The sequence below is a fragment of the Eptesicus fuscus genome, chromosome 15 (assembly GCF_027574615.1).
Source record: "Eptesicus fuscus isolate TK198812 chromosome 15, DD_ASM_mEF_20220401, whole genome shotgun sequence".
NCBI lineage: Eukaryota > Metazoa > Chordata > Mammalia > Chiroptera > Vespertilionidae > Eptesicus > Eptesicus fuscus.
In genome coordinates this window covers 78,247,719-78,263,869 of record NC_072487.1, presented here as the reverse complement: position 1 = coordinate 78,263,869, position 16,151 = coordinate 78,247,719, and the positions used below count along the sequence as shown (strand labels likewise).

The 16,151-nt window shown below is 69.9% G+C and overlaps 1 protein-coding gene and 1 non-coding gene across 2 annotated transcripts in view; both read right to left on the bottom strand.

The window, feature by feature from the left end:
* NOTCH1 (notch receptor 1) overlaps positions 1 to 4,469 on the bottom strand; it is a 45,501-nt gene extending 41,032 nt beyond the window's left edge. Inside the window, exons 1-2 of the mRNA XM_054727248.1 lie at positions 4,179 to 4,469; positions 2,438 to 2,519 (exon numbers count right to left, since the gene is read on the bottom strand). Of these exons, the coding sequence (XP_054583223.1) occupies positions 2,438 to 2,519; positions 4,179 to 4,239 (143 nt within the window). The 5' untranslated portion in view covers positions 4,240 to 4,469. The remainder of the gene's footprint in view (positions 1 to 2,437; positions 2,520 to 4,178) is intronic.
* An 11,347-nt stretch (positions 4,470 to 15,816) lies between these two features.
* MIR9268 (microRNA mir-9268) lies at positions 15,817 to 15,904 on the bottom strand. Its single transcript, NR_128970.2, has one exon. It is a non-coding gene; the product is annotated as a microRNA mir-9268 (primary transcript).
* Positions 15,905 to 16,151: the final 247 nt, after the last annotated feature.

Here is a 16,151-nt window from a genome sequence, read left to right as displayed (position 1 = left end):
TACGGCGCCGGCTACGAGGGGCAGTGACCCTCCCTCGGCCGCCCGCAGGCCGCCAGCCTCCACCGCACACGGCGCTGCGCAGAGGGGGCTCCGCACAGGGCCACCGCCGCGGGGCCGCTGCGACTTCCTGGGACGGCGTCTGCACTTGCGGCTCTTTCCCACCCTGGGCCACCTGACGCGGCCTCTGGGGGCGGCTCCCTCTCTCTGGGGTGGAGACGGATGATTCACCAGGTACGGATGTGTCTGGCTCCGTGACCCAGTGTTTCCCACGCGCTGTCCGTAAACTGGCACAGTCAGAATTTCCCGGGGGCCCCGGTCGGCGGCTCCGTTGCCCGGCACCCTGGCGCCGTGGAGGACAAGGGCAGCGACCCCCCGGCCCGACGGGATGGACCTCTCTCCACCCGCAGACCCGCCGGGGCCTCCAGGGAACAGCGGGGAGTGGGGGCAAGCAGGCAGGCTCAGGCCTCAAAGGCGGAGGGCGCCAGGCCCCCGTCCCCGAGTGGCCACGACACATCCGAACTGCACGGTGCGCCACACCTGGGCCTCTGCGCACCTGGCCCTGGCTGCGGCCGCCCCCGGCCTGGTCCTTCCCCTCCAACCCCGCCCCGCCCAGAGGCAGGGCCTCTGAGGACGCCGCTTCCGCTCATCTTCCGAGTGGATCTGTGGGTGTGCACAATGGGGTCTCTGTGGGCCGAGCTCGGCTGAGTGCCAGGCCAGACCGAGGCGGGCTTCCCGCCAAGGAGGGGGCGCCGGGCCCGGGGGCAGACAAGGCCCGCACCCCGATCAGCGGCCTGGCTCAGGCTGGCAGGGCTCCCCAGGCGCCCAGGCTCGGGGGGCGGGGCGGAGGGCCCGTCGCTCTATCGCTCCGTCCCTGATGCCTCATCCTGAGGCCGGTCAGCAGCGGCAGCAGCCGTATCCCAAGGCACCCGTTTTGGCCCGGGCAGCACGCGGCACCGGTGTCAGCCAGGGCGACCTCGGCCTCCTCCGGGCCAGGCTGCCCCTGCTCCCTGGTGGCACTGAGGAGACCCGGCCCCCACGCTGCCCGGCTCAGCACCCTCCTGCCTGCCCCCAACCCTCTGCAGAAGCATGGAGACCGACCCCCAACCTCCCCCCATGCAGGCGCGGGCTGGCGGGAGGAGCTGTGCATTCTGGGAAGCCACGCATAATTAATCACACAGCATTAATCCGCCTCCCCCGACAATAGCCCCTGCACTTCCACGGGGTCCCAGCTGTCGGCTCTGAATGAAGGGAAACAAGATTGAGGGCATCCCGCGTCGGTGAGGCTTCTGCGGGGAGAAAAGGCCCCAAAAAAGCAAAAGGAAAAAAAAAAGTAGTGCATTCATTAGCATCTGACAGACACAATCCTCTTTGTCCGGTAAACTGCCCACAGGCCCGCCTAATTGGCCTCCGTGCGGGCAGGGGGGGCGCGAGGGGCTGCGTGGCCGCGGCCGAGGTTGTCAGGGGAATGGGCCCTGGGCCCTTGGAATGAGGGCGCACCGGATGGATGGCGGGATGGCGGCCGCTTCCCCTGCGGCCTCCAGGGGGAGGAGGCCTCCCTCTGTCCTGCTAGCGCCTCCTCATTATTCCCATCAGGGATGCATTCAAGTTGAAGGGCACTTGCTACACAAGAAAACATCCCCGAGGCTGACGGGGACTCCCAGGCGGACAGACGGCAGACAGGCACCCCCTCCCCAACACATGCTCGTTTCATGGGGGCGGAGGGGGGGCGGGGGGAGGAGATGGGGAACCCAAGACTCAGAGGGTGAGGGGCCAGGCCAGGCGGTTGGGGGTCGGTTTAGAGCTGCAGATGCCAGGACAGAAACCACATGTCCAGTAGGTACCCCTACCCCCCAAACCAGAAGAAATGGGCACAGCCGATACCACCCACTGGTTCCAACATTTATCCCCCGGCCGCACCTGAGGCCGCACCTGAGGCCGCGCCTAAGGCCCGCCTGAGGCCGGAGGAGCTCGCTGGGCCCAGGAGGGTGGGTTTGGCTTTGAAATAGTCCATTTCTTGCTGAGAGGCACGGCCTGCCCGGAGGAGCCGGAGGAGCCGGAGCCGGGCGCTCACCTGCCCTGTGCTCCTGGGCTGGCCGGGTGGGGGCTGGGCCCCTCTATAACCGGCCCGCGGTTTCCCTGGCAGGCCAATTGTCTCTCGGGGACTTTTGGAAGAAACGGGGTCCCGGGAGTTCTCACTTAGCACCCCAGGAGCCCGGGTGGCCCGCAAAGGAGTGCCGGACCCTCCAGGGGCCAGACCAGCTCCACACACAGCATAACTGGGGTGATTAAGTAATTGCCAGACTCTGTCCAATAAAAGTAGCACGTGACCCGCCCAGCCTCCTGGGCCATCTCCAGAAGACAATGGCCTAGTGTTCCGTCCCGCGGCCGCCTCCGAGGGGCTGACAAAGCAACAGGTCCGGGCGCAGGTGCTACTCACACACAGGCCTCCGTGCCGTTGGGGAGCACTTCACACTTCCCGCCATTCAAGCAGGTCTCGCTGGGCTGGGAGCACCGCAGGCCTGGGGGGGCAAGAGGAGAGGTCAGCGCCCAGGCACCCGGCCCACCCCCCGGCGCACCGCCCACCCCTCACCTCATCTTCTGCACAACGGGGTTACCCCAGGGAGCCCTTGCATGAACCCCCAGGGGCTTCCACGTTCTGCCCAGAGCTGAAATGGGGGGCGGGGGGAGCCGGCTGGCTGTGCGGCAGGTGCACCTGGGGCTGAGCGTGGGGCAGGGCGGCCCGAACCGCCGCCTTGAGAGCAGCAGAGAGGGCGGAGAGGGCCTGGGCACGGTCCCAAACCCGGCACCCCCACCCCGTCGTCACTGGGGAGCCTGGCCGGGCTGGGGCCCCCATCCAGCCACCAGGATTGTCTTGCTGTTCAAACACGTTCTGCGAGGGGGCAGCGCTGGGCTGGGGGGTGGCCACCCTCGGCTCCCCCGATCGTGGGAAAATGCGACAGCTGCAAGGCCAGCCGCCCCGCCCGCCAACAAAGCGCCCGCCGGCGAGGAATCAGAGCAGCCCATTGTCGTGCCAGGGCCGCCTCCTGGGCACCAGGACTGCACCCTGGGGACCTGGCCCCGCCTCCGAGGACACCCAATACCTGCTCCCTCGGGCATCTTCAGGGCTGCGCCCCCGACGCACCCGGGAAGACGCCCCGTTTGGAAGGAGTTAGACCCCATAAGCGCCAAGAGAGGAGTTAATCCGGCCCCTCCCTCCCCCTCACCGGGGCTGTGTGAATCAAGCCCCGCACGGAAGCCGGACGGGCGCGGCAGGGAGCCCTACCCTCTGGAAGTGGGGAGGTCATTCTCTCCTGCAACTTTTAGGGAAACTGAGTTAATCGCCAGAGACTCCTCAGGGACCCCCTCCAAGTGCAGTGGAGAAATGAATGAGCGCCCCCTCCCCACACCCGCAAGATCTCCAAACTTGAACTCGGCAAAGTGAAAGTCCCCCCAGTAGCAGGTGAATCTTCCACGCCCGGCCCCCCCAAAATCTGTCTGTGAGCCAGGACAGGGGCAGCGACCTCGCCCGGGGAGGGGACACTGGCGGGGGGGGGGGGGGGAGCGGCCAGGCGCCCGGGGACCCTTGGGTCCTGGGTCCGCGCCCCTGTCCCCGGCTTTGCGCGAACTCTGGCGACTGGGCCCCCTTCGCGCCCCACTACGCACCACGCCTCGCTCCCGGCCGGGACGCGCGGCTCGGCAAAGGCGAATGCGGCACCCGGACCCCAGACTCCGCGCCCCAACATCCGCCCCTGGCGCGGGCCGGAGACGGAGAAAAAAGATAAATGGCCCCAAAGCAACAGGAAACCAAAACCGACTCGATTCAAATCGAAAAGGGGTAGGCAGTTCGCCGCCCGGGACGCCCCACGCGCAGCTAGTGGAGGGCGCGAGCCCAGGACTGGGCCTCCCGGCTCCCAACCCGACTCCAAACCCGGCCCCGGGGCGGGCGGCACGAGTCCATCCCGGCTGGGCCGGCGGCGCGGGGGAGGGTCAGCCCTCCTCCCGCAGCCCCAGACCCCGGTGGTTCCCTCCCACCCCTTCCCCGCCCCGGGGCGCCCGGTCCCCTTTTCTTCCCACCCTGGCCACCCGCTCCCAACCCCCCGGGGCGCGCGCGCAGGGCGCCGCCAAAGTTTCCGAAGGGCGCGCGCGGAAAGTTGCGGGCTCGCGGGGGCAGCGCCTACCTCGTGCGCCGAGCGCGGGCAGCAGCGCCAGGCAGAGCAGCGGCGCCAGGAGCGGTGGCATGCCTGCCCGCCGGCTGCCCGCCGCGTCCGGTGGTGGCCTCCTGCGCGGGCCGGCGGGATTCGGGCACCCCCGCGCGCGCCGGGAGATCCCACGGGCGGCGGAGGCCCGCTCCCGCCCTCTCCTTCTTGGCGGGCGGGCGGCGCTGGGCTCTGGTGGCCCCTCGGCCCCCGCTCTGCGCCCCGGCTGGTCCCTTCGCTGCGCCGCGCCCGCGCCCGCGCCCGAACCCACGCCCCTGCGCTCCCTCCCGCGGCCGAGGCACTAGTGAGGTGCGGGGCGCCCGTGCGCTCCGCCCCCGCCCTCCGGCCCCGCCCCCGGGCCCCGCCCCCGCCGATCCCTCCGCAGCCCTTGCCCCCCGCCTGGCCGCGCCCCTCCGCGCGCCCCGACCGGCCGGCACCTCCCCAAGGCCAGGGCACGCTACCGGAGCCCGGGTCCCCCGGGGTGGGGGGCCGCGGCGGGCGGGGACCCGGGGATCGGCCCTAGGGACTACTTCTCGTGCCGAAAGTTTTCAGAGGCCAAAAGTTTGGTCTCGGCCTGCGGAAGGATCCGGCTTGGCGGGGCCGGCACCAACGACAATTGGCAACCATTTGCATCTCAATGGCAGGGGAGGCCGGGACTTAGAGGGAAAGGGGGAGCCTGCGGGGGCCGTGCCCGCAGGGAGTTGAGCCCCGAGAGGTGGGGAGGAGCGGCCAAAGCCAAGGTTAGGGAACCCTGGCCCAGGGGGCCCCTGCCCGGGAGCCCCGCGGTCGCAGCTTTAAGCCTCCGGGGCGCCGAGGCTGGAGACCCCTGTCGGCTGCCGGGCGCTTGGCCCAGAGCGGCGTGGCGCCCCCGGCGGCCTCTGGAAGGAGCTCCTAGGGACCCCGGGGAGCAGCCTGGGGCCGAAGGATGGCGCACCCGCCCCCTCCCCCCAGGGACCCGCCTCTGGACGCTCCTTGGCCACTTCACTGTCCTGCCCGGTCCCCCGGGCCTCCTGCCTCTGGTGCCCCGCAAAGCGTGAGCGTGCGGGCCCGGCCGACCCGCTGCTGGCACCGTGCAGCCCTGGGTCCTCCCACGGGCTCCTTCCGGATGACGGATTTCTCCGCGCCCACGTCAGACCTGGGCATCATGCGCCAAGGCGGGCTAAGCGCTGGGCGTCCAACATGCCCGCCGTCGTCCTGGGAACCCAGAGGGCACGGCCTCCCAAGGGGTCAGACAGCCTGCGCCTGCCCCGCACAGGGCACCGAGCAGCGGCGGGAGGGGCACCTGTCCAGCTGGCATCCTGGACTGGGTGGGCGTCAGAGGGCAGCCGTAAAGGTGGAGCGGGGCCTCGCCAGGCGAAGTGCACGGGGTAGGACACGCGGGCCTGCAGACCACCCCGGAGCTGACAGAGAGGTGGCCAGAGGCTGGGCGGACTGCAGGTTGCACACCGGGCCCGCCTGCTGCCGGCGCGGGTGCAGCTGGTGCTGTGAGCCCTGACCTCCCGGGCCGCCCCCTCCCGGGAGCTGGCTGCACCTCAGCGTCTGGGGGCACTTCTCTGGGGCCAGTGCGGGGAGCGGGCGCCTGAGGCCGCAGAGGTGTTCACGCAGCAGCGGGGCCTGGAGGAGCAGATTTTATTCATTTATTGTGTTTGTTCGTTTGTTAGAGCAGATTTTACCGGCGGAAAGAGGGGCTGCGAGGTCCCTCCCCCGCCCCCCCCCCCCAGCTCACGGACCCAGGGCTCTGCACACCACGTGCCCCCTCTTCTGGGGCGAGGGGGGACTGAAAGCCTGAAGCCAGCGCTCCTCTGGGGCCACTGCGGGGATGTGTGCCCTCCGGAGCCCGGTGTCTGCCCACAGGCCCGGGCCCAAAGGAAAGGGCTGCCCCGCCCCGGTTTGGGGCCAGTTCTCACCCTTTGGCCAAGGAGCAGCGATGGGGGCAGGGGGGCGGCAGGAGGGCGGCAGGAGGGGGACACTGGAGAAGGGAGGAGGAGTCTTACCTGGGTCTGCCCAGCTGTGCCAACTCTACTCTGGGCCTCCACCAGACAGGCCACGAGGCCTCCCCGGCCCCCCACCCCTGCGCCACCGGATCCGGGCGGAAGAGGGGCCGCGGAGGAGCCCCCAGCAAAGCCCGGAGCGCTGGGGCTGGGGAGGGGCGGGCCAGCCTCGGCAAGTGGGTGCGAAGAAGCAGCAATTTCACTCACAAAGGAGGGGGTTCTGGCCTCCCTCTGGCCTCTGAGCCTTCCCAGGCCAGGGCCTTGAGGGAGAAGGGGGTGCTGATGGGGGTCCTGGAGGCCTTCTCTTAGGGGGGAGCCCTGGGCGGTCCATGATAAGTGCTGAATGGGCAGCGACAGACGCGCAGTCACGGTGGGCTGCCTGCCTGCTCCGCGGGGCTGGGGCTGGGACAAGGTGGGAGGGCAGGCCCCCGGAGGTGGGAGGGCAGGTCCCCGGAGGTGGGAGGACAGGGGAGGTGGGAGGACAGGCCCCCCGAGGTGGGAGGGCAGGCCCCTGCACGCCGCGCTGGTCCCCTCCCTCCTGCTCTGCGGGTGCTGCCCGTGACCCCTAGCCCCGGGGTGGGGTAGCATCATGCTCCCCACGGTTCTGGCTCCAGGCAGGCCGGCGGGGCCTGGTCGCAGCGGACAGGTGGGCGGTGTGCACACAGCGGGGCTGGGCGCGCGGCTGCCTCCCTGCTTCCCGAATTATTCCCAGTCAGTGTGAGTGTGAGGGGGGAGGGGGCGGTGGTCAGACTTAGGGTGCAGGCACAGTGGCCCTGGAGCAAGAGGAGGGGTGTCAGGGGCAGGGACGAGGGCTGGTGGCTGGGCTGAGGGTGGGGGTGCCGGCTGGGGCCGCTGTGGGAAGATCCCAGAACACAGACAGACGGGGTGGTGCCCTCGGCCTCCTGAAGTTGATTGTAAAACAGATCTGAGCTGCTGCAAAGCGAGAGCCGGGAGACGGAGTGTCCAGCTCTTACCGCCCCCCCCCCGCCCCCCAAACCCCATCCGCAGGGCCAGACCCAGGCCCAGCACCGAGGAACCTCCCTGCCCCTGGCCTCGGCTTCCCCCGTGAGGTGATTCCCGGAGTCCCCTCTCCTCCCCGCCGGCACCCCCGGAGCAGCTCCCCGTGCTGAGCGGCTTCGGGGACGCGGTTGAGGACGGCGTGTTGTTCCAGGTGCCTCCCCCGTGGTGGCGCGCCGGGAGCAGTGCCTCCAAGCCGGACAGGCCTGGGGGCCCCGTCTCCAGGGCACCCTCGTCCGCAGGAGGAGGCTGGGGTCTCCAGCTGCTTCCCTGCCTGTCCCCGGCCCAGCGCGCACCCAGGCCGCTGCGTGGGGTCCCTTCCCTGCTCCACTTCCCGGCTCTGTGCTCTGCGGCCCGGACCCACCTTCACTCCTCAGCCTTCCCCTCCGCAGGAAGCCACAGAGCCTGAGCCCCCCCCCCCGCCCCCCACACCTGTCCCTGAGGGTCCAGCCCCCCCCCCCCCACGCAGACTGCCCTGTGAGGAATGGAGGGCTCTGCCCAGGTCCCTGCCTGCGGGGATCCCGTGCACCTGGGCCCCACGCCCGCCGCTACCTGGGAGCCCCAGGGCGGGAGCTGCGGGAGTTCCCTGCGGCCGAGAGGCCCGGGAAGGAGGGTCAGCACCCCAGATGCGGGCACGGAGCCTGGGGAGCACGTTGCCCGGGCAAGTCCCCGGCAGGTCGGCCTGGCCGACGGGCTCCGAGGGCTGCAGACCCGGCCGTGGGGCCGACCCGGTACCTGTCTTCTGAGGAAAGGCTGCGGGGAGAGGCGGGCGCAGCAGGGCGGGCGCCAGGGACCACCTGCCCGGCCTCTCTCAGGGCTCAGCCACCACCTGCACCTCCCAGCGCCCCGGACTGCTCAGGGGGGCCCGCCAGCAGGTGGCCTGGCCAGGCCTCCAGGTCCGAGAAGGGAGGCCCTCTCCAGCCCCCAGCCCCTCCGCTGCCTCCGGGCGCCCCCGGGAGACGGGCAGCCTCAGAGGAGGGGAGTGGGCGGGGCCTGCCCAAATCGGGGGGCTGCAGGAGGAGGGGCCGGTGGGGGCCTGGGCTCCCAGACGATGACAGCTCAGAGCTGACACCTCAGGCGGGGCTGGCTGCGTCCCCCCATCCCCCACCCCCCATACCCGACGACACCGTGCCCATGGTACGGACTGGACAGGGATGCCCCCCGTGGGGCTGGGGAGCCCAGCCTGGCACCAGGGTCTGCCCACACCAGCCCCCGGTCTCCCGGATCCTGGGACCCCTGCCGAGCCTGCTGGGGGTGGGGCTCCAAGGGGGACCCCCACCGCCATGGGGAGCGTCCACCCTGCTGGGCCCGCAGGCCTCGCTCAAAACTCTCCAGAAAGAAAGGGCCTCGGGGGACGAAACTGCGGGGCCCCACCCCCTGGGCTTCGGTACAAAAGGTACAAACTGGAGGCTCCACGGGCCTGAGTCACGGGCAGCAATGCCAGCCAGCGAGCCCCTCCTCCCCGCCTGTCTCCGCCCTCCTCCCCCTGCTCCTCCTCTATCTTCCTTCCCCTTTTTCCTTTCTGCGGTTAAAATAGCTGGAAATGCCTTTTTTTAGGGTGACAGGGAAGATACCCGGCTTCCCACCGCAAAATCCTTCTGTGCCAGGAGGAGTTGCTGAGGGGGACCCAGGGGGGCCTGCAGAGGGGTCGCCGCCTCCCACAGCCCCCCACGCACCCCCCTGCCTGGCCCCCGCCACCCGCCCACGGGCACTCTGAGCCCCTCACGGGTTCTCCCGCTCGCCCCAGACACATTTAAACTTGCTCAGAACTTCCGTCCTCCCCCGCACCCCCCCCCCCCACTCCGTGAGAAAGCCAACGGGCCTGGAAGTGGGGGCTTGGGTTTCAGGGAGCGCGGGGAGTTGTGTTCCCGAGGTTCGGGGCGCGCAGGCGCGAGCAGGTACGGCACATCTGCGAGCTATTTTCCTGTCTCCGGGGGGGATGGGGGGGGGGAAGGGGAAAACCCCACAGCCCTTAAGTAAGACCAGAATTCTCCGCTTCTGCCCTGACAGCTCAGGAAGAACGTGCCAAAAGCCAGCGCTGCTGAGTGTTGGCGTGGGAATGTTGGTTTAGTCAGAGACGGCTCTGGGCCATTTAACTGAAAACAGGCGCTCGGGTGGCTACTGCCGGGGGACAGCCGCCCCGCTCCCGCCGCTCCTGGGCCCCGGCTCCCGGCTCCTATCTCCCTCGCATCTCTTTCGCTCGGGGCCTCTCCAGCCTCCTTATCATCGCCATCAGCGTCGCGCTGGGAAACATTTGGTGCAATAGCTTTTAGAACCAGCCGGGAAGCTCGGGTCGGCGGCCAGGGCTGCGGGCGGGGGCTGCGGCTGCAGGGAGGCCTGGCTCTAGGGCGCTCGGCTGCTGCAGGGTCTTTGCACGACATAAATCAGACGGACCATCAGATAAACGCAGTCTCGGCGGTGGCCAAGCAGGCCCAGAGGACCCGGCCGGGCTGGCGCACGTGGGAACCCCTCCTGGCCTGGGACGCTGTGCTCAGCAGAGTGACCCGCACGCCAGACCCACGCTCAGGGCGGAGTCCTGAGCCAGGGGTGACGACGGGGGGCTGAGCACCCACAGAGCGAGCACCTGGCTGACCCCTGAGGCTGGGGAGGGCGGAGGGTCTCCCTGGTTTTCTCACTCGATGGCTCCCAGGCACCCAAGGAGAGCCGGTTCCCGCTGCCTGAGGGCGGGCTGGCAGGGTGCCGGGTGGGTGTGCAGGTGGGGGTAGGTCCCCCTCGGCCGCCACCCCCGGGGGACTGTGGGTGAGCTGGGACGCCCCACGACGAGGAGGCCTCCGTCCCGTCTGCTTGCAGGAAAGATTTCAGCCGGGAGACCCGGGCGGCCGAGCAGGACGAATGCCTCGGCTGAAGGCGCGCCCGGCAGGGCTGCCCGGCTCAGGGGGTCAGAGAAAAGGGGGCCTGGGGACAGGGTCAGGGGTGAGCCCCGGACGAGCTGCCGCTGCCCAGTGCACGTCTCGTGGGGTCCCTCAGAGGGAAGAAGGTGCGGGGAGCTCCCCGGGGGGACAGCATGGGAGAGCGGGGGCCTTTGGTCGAGGGGAGCAGGCGGGAATCCTAGGGGAGGCCTCGGGGGAGGGTCCAATAGGATATTCGTCAGCTTTCCAGGTCCTGGTCCCCACTGATGGGCGGGCGCTGGGCAGGGGTCCCTAGTCCCCGCGGCTGGCCCTGAGGGCGGCCGGGGCCCCTGGTCTGGTCTCGCTGCTTTTCTGGGCCTCGAGCCCGCGCGTCACGGCGGCCTCGGTGCTGTCCCAGGGCCAGTGCTCACGGCAGGGTCTGCGAGGGACCGAGGCCTCTGGCCCTTGTTCCACGCCAGGGGCGGGAAGGTCAGGGGAGGGTCCGAGCCAGCGACCAGCCACAGGAAAGGTCAGGGAGGAGAGGTCAGGGAGGAGAGTTCAGGGAGGAGAGGTCAGGGAGGAGAGTTCAGGGAGGAGAGGTCAGGGAGGAGAGGTCAGGGAGGAGAGGTCAGGGAGGGAAGGTCAGGGAGGAGAGGTCAGGGAGGAGAGGTCAGGGAGGAGAGGTCAGGGAGGAAGGTCAGGGAGGAGAGGTCAGGGAGGAGAGGTCGCCCTCGGGGCAGCGCCTTGTTTTCCCAGGTCTGCCCTTTGCGAGGCACCCGGGGCTTCTGCCCTGTGACCTCCGTACCTGGCCCGCCGTCCTCGCTCTGCTCCCGTCTGCCTGACCGCCGATGACAGACGGGGCAGGCACCCCTCGGTCTCCCTGGGGCCCTCGCTCACGGGGTGTCTGTTCTCCTTTCCCCAACGCTGGGCCCTGAGTGGCTGCACTCACTAACGGCTGCTCCTCGCTCAGAACCTGGGCCCCGCGGGGAACAGAAGAACCCACAGCAGAGCCCGTGGCAGCTCTGAGCCGCCACCAGGAGCAGGGCACGCTGGTCCCCGCCCTCGCAAGGCCCAGCCCGGGCTGCGGCAGGGCCCAGGGAGCCGGCCCGGGCTGTGCTGGGTGCTGGGCTAGGACGGCGACCAGACCAGGTCCTTCTCGGCGGCACCGGGTGCTCCAGGGAGGACAGTAAAGGGGTGCAGGGGGGTGACGGGCCGGGCGGGGTGGCCGAGTGCTGGGTGCCATTCAAATGAGAGTCAGCACGGAAGGCTTCCCGGGGGAGGCGAGACCCAGGGAGCAGGAGGCGGGCCCTGCAGGCCTCTGGGGAGAGCCTTCCTCGGAGGCGCAGCTCGTCCTGGGCCTCCCCCACCTCTCTGCTCCCACAGGGCCGACCCGAGGCCGAGCCCCCTCCCCGCCAGCCCGGGCTGTGCTTTCCGCCGTGGGTGGGTCCTTCCTGCAGAACCGGGTCCACTCCAACTCCGTCTCCCTCACCGCGGGCCTGCCCGCCAGGAGCGGATCCCGCCGTGTCACCGGCCGCCCATGGGGTGCCAGGACCTGCCTCACGTCCCCAAAGCTCTGAGACGGGCTCCCGGGACCCAGGACACGTGGCCCTGCTTGGAAACGGGGCCTGGGCAGAGGGGACCCAGCTGCGATGAGGTCAGACGTGGAGGGGTCATCCAGGGGCTGGGGTTCTGAGGAGGGGACCTCTGGGCACAGATGGGGTGACGTGGCCCCAGGCCCCGGAAAGCCAGGGTTGCCAGCAGCTGGCAGGCGCTGGAGGCTGGAGCCTCGGAGGCAGGCGCGGGCGCTGCAGGCCACCCCGGGGATCAGGCTTTGGCCTCAGAGCCGGCGGGAGAGCGTTCTCTGCCTGAGGCTCTGGGTGGGTGGTCACTGTGACTGTGGCCCCAGGAGACTGCCACGGGGTCGGGGAATCTTAATGCAAAGGAAGCTGGTGTTTAATTTCACGAGCTTTGCACAAGGTTGGGGGGGGGGGTGGCGAGAGGAAGTTTGGAGGTCGCAGGAGGTCAGGTCCCCGAGGGGCCCCAGCCCGCTCCCCGCAGGGGCGGAGCGAGCGGAGGTGCGGCACCTGCTCGCCCACCTGCTGGCCCGTGGCCCCCGCGGCCCCTTTGCCGGAACCACGGAGCGAGAGGCCTTTCTGTCTGAATTACCACGTGGGCTCGGCTCGGCACGGGCCGGAGAGGCTGGGCCCGGCCCCGGGCTCCCCTGGCTGAAGGGCTGCGGTTCTGTGTCCAGGCTGGTCCGTGGGGCTGACCCATCCGCTTCAGGCCTCACAGAGGACAAGAGGGGACACGCCCGTCCCCACAGCCCAGCACTCGGCGAGATGCGACCACGGGGAGGAGGTCGCAGGAGGTCAGGCCCTGAGGGGCCCCAGCCACAGACCCCGCCGGCCGGACCCCGACGCAGGCAGGAGCCCCAGGCTTTCCTGACAGCGCTCAGCGCTGAGGTGACGGCAGCCATGCACGTCGGTCTCTGCTTTGCTTTTGGTTTTTGTTAATCCTCACCCGAGGGTGTTTTTTCCGTTGATTTTTAAAATATATATTTTATTGATTTTTTACAGAGAGGAAGGGAGAGGGACAGAGAGTTAGAAACACCGATGAGAGAGGAACATCGATCAGCTGCCTCCTGCACACCCCCTACCGGGGATGTGCCCGCAACCAAGGTACATGCCCTTGACCGGAACTGAACCCGGGACCTTTCAGTCCGCAGGCCGACGCTCTATCCACTGAGCCACACCGGTCAGGGCCTGTTGATTTTTTTAGAGAGAGGAAGGGAGGCAGGGAGGGAGGAAAAGAGAGAAAGAGAGAGGGAGAGAGAGAGAGAGGGAGAGAGGGAGACTGATGTGAGAGATACATTGATGGGCTGCCTCCCGCGTGCGTCCAGCTCCAGACCAGGGTGGAGCCTGTAACCAGGTACGTGCCCTCGGGGAATCGAACACCGACCTTTCAGTGCAGGGCTGCGGCGGGAGCCACTCTGGCGGGGGGTGGGGGGGGGGGCTTTCTCGGGTGCTCCCGCCCCGGGTCCCTGGCAGCGCAGCCCGGGCCACGTCGGGTCGCACGCGCCCCCCACCGGTGCCCCCCTGGCTGACTCCTCAGTGACTCTGGGTCTGGCCTCCTTTACCTCCATCCGCTCACCTCCTCTTGCAAAACTGTGGGACTGGGGTTCCACGGCAGCAGGAGGCGCCCACAGGGCGCGGCTCTGTGGCGCTGCCCCTGCTCCGCTCGCCGGCGGCCTCGGCCGAGCGGCTGGGTGCCAAGGCTCCCTTCTGAGTCGGACGGCGCCTGCGCTCAGGGCGCTAAGGACACCGGGGGGTGGGGATCGCCCCCCAAGGACTCCGCAGTGAGGGTTGTGGTTCTGGGCCCAGAGAGGCACCAGCTCCGAGGACACCCTGCAGGCGGGACGCTCGGGCCAGCTTCCCATGGACAGACGGGAGGAGCCTGGGGGCACTGGTCAGCCCTCCAGGCCACTCACACACACACACACACACACACACACACACACACACACAGACACATGCACATACACACACGCACAGACATGAACACGTGTGCACACACACAGACACAGACAGGCACACACACGCACACACACAGACACACAGCCCGGCATTGGGCCCAGCCCTGAGCCGGGCCCTGGGGGACGGGCTGTGTCCTGTGTCCCGTGTCCCGTGTCCTGTGTCCCATGTCCCGTGTCCCGTGTCCCGTGTCCCGTGTCCGGAGAGGCCTGGGGAAGGCAGGCGTGTGAGCAGCCTTTCTTTCCTTCACATCGAGGCCCGTTCAGGAAGAGCAAACCCCGTGTGACTGGCTGCATGTTTTTTACACGAACGAAAGGGCTCGCCCCCCAAGGAGCCCTGAGCGTCAGGCGGAAGCTGCTTTTCTTGGGATCGGACTCCAAGCTCTGACCCGCCCCTTCCTGCCCAGGAGGTTCCGACGGAGAGCGAGGCAGGAGGTCACCGCGGCCTCGGTGAGTCAGTGGTGAGTCAGGGCTTCGGACTGGCCCGCTGGCCCCCCGACACCCGCTGCTCCCCAGCTCCCAGCCCGGACCGCCCTGCCCGTGGTTCCCCTCTTCCTCGGCCCCCTGCCAGTCGCCCTCCCGCCTCCGAAATCTCAGACCGCCCCTGCCCCTGCGCCCCACACGTCTCCCAGGCCGTCCTCGCTCTCGGTTCCGTGCGTGCGGCCTCCCAGGCTGCCCGGGATCGCCTCGCTCACCTGCCTCTGCCTGACCGGCCGCTCCTTCCGGGACGGGGATCACACCCCGACGGGCAGGAGGGAGTCGCAGCGCCTGCAGCCCGGGTCCTAGAGGAGACCCAGGCCACAGTGCAACCAGGGCGCCCTCCGCCCGCGGGCTCCTCCGGGGTCCCCCCTGCACAACCCGCCCCCCACCCCTCCCCCCGACCGCCAGCTCGCGAGCGTAGAGGGTGTGGTCGTGGGCACGTTCCCGCTCCTCATTCCCACCCCGCGGCGGGACGTGCTCCTGCGGCCAGGGGTGCTGGACGCGGCCAAGGTGTCCGCCGAGCCCGGCCGGTGCCGACGCTCAGCCCGGACCAGCGGGTGGAAGGGACCGTGGGACCCCGAGGCCCGCGAGGGAGCGGGCGGCGCTCAGGGCGCAGGGAGTGGGGGGCGCAGCCAGCAGGGAGCCCAGGCCGAGGCCCTCCGCAGGCCCCTCCGCAGGCCCCTCCGCAGGCCCCTCTGCAGCCATGCAACCCCCTTTGAAGCGCCCCCCCGCAGCCCCGCAGCCACGCAGCGCCCCCCCGCAGCCCCTCCACAGCCTCCCCCCCCCCCCCCCGCGGCTGCCACGCCAGGTGGGGAAGCGCCTGTGGCTGGCGCCCTCAGGCCTGGAGCAGACCCCTCCCTGGCCCACAGCCTGTCACCGCTCACTGACCCCCCCTCCTGCTTCCTCCCGGGTCGCCCAGCCGGCTGAGGGGACACCACCTGCCCCCAGGGTCCCAGAGCCCCCTTCCCACCCGACCGGCAATGAGCCCTCTCCCCGAGCCGAGGCCCCCACCTGCCCCCCAGGGGGCCATCTGGCAGGTCGAGGGGGGGGGCGGGGGGGCGGCTCTGCTGGGAAGGGGCCCGACCCTCGGCTCTCGGCGCTGCTGCGGCTGCCTCCACCCCAGGGCCGGGCAGGTGTTTCCGCAGCCAGGCGCTCCCGGGACCTCAGCCTCGCAGCGGGACTCGGGGGCTCCCAGAGGCCCCCCAACCTCCGCCCCCCACGGCTTGTTTACTTTAGAAAAAGGCCTCCAGCCCAGGGGCCAGCAGGAACCCACCGCCCATCCTGGGCCTGGTGGGGGGCCTCCTTTCTGCTCTGAGACGGGGGGCCCTGACCCCCACGACCCAGCTCCTCAGCGGGTCCAGCTCCTTCCCAACCCACAGCGAGCCGAGGGAGCCAGGCGGGGAGAGGGAGGGACCATGGCAGAGAGGCCCGGACGTGCCCCCCAGGCCAGCAGGCGGCTGAGACGAGGTGGGGGGCAGGAGGTGCCCACGCAGGCTGAGGGGGTGGGGGTGCCTGGGGCCTCACCCGGGGGGTGCCCTGCTCCTGGCGCTGGGTCTTTGGCCAGCTGCCCACAGGGGTTGGGCCGCCTGCCGCCCCAGGAAGGCCAGACCTGCAGGAGGGGGAATGCCCGGGGACTCCCCTCCTGACCCCAGGAGAGGAGGCCTCACACCCTCGGCTGTGACTCCTGGCCTGGCTGAGCCTGACTTTTCTCCTCCAGGAAACGGGGCTATTTCTCCCCCAGCTACCCCGTCAGGTGGCCAGGGAGGGACAGGAAACGTGGGAGAAGACGCTGGTGGGCCATGCAGGTAGACCCTCCCGCCAGGCGACCCGCCCACTCAGGCCCCCGGCCCCTGGGCGGCCCCAGCCCGGAGCTGCCCCGGGCGGGTGTGTCACTCACAGGCCGGGCACTTCACAGCGGGTGAGTCACCTCAGGGGCCCTCCCTGCAGCGCCCCGTCCCCAGACCCTGAGCGGCCCCTCCTCAGCGCCTGGAAGGTGGGGTCACCACCCTGCTCCCAAGCCAAAGGGACCCCTTGGAAATGTGGGCGGGACCCCTAGGGGTCCAGCTCTGAGAACTCGTTTCTGTTCAGC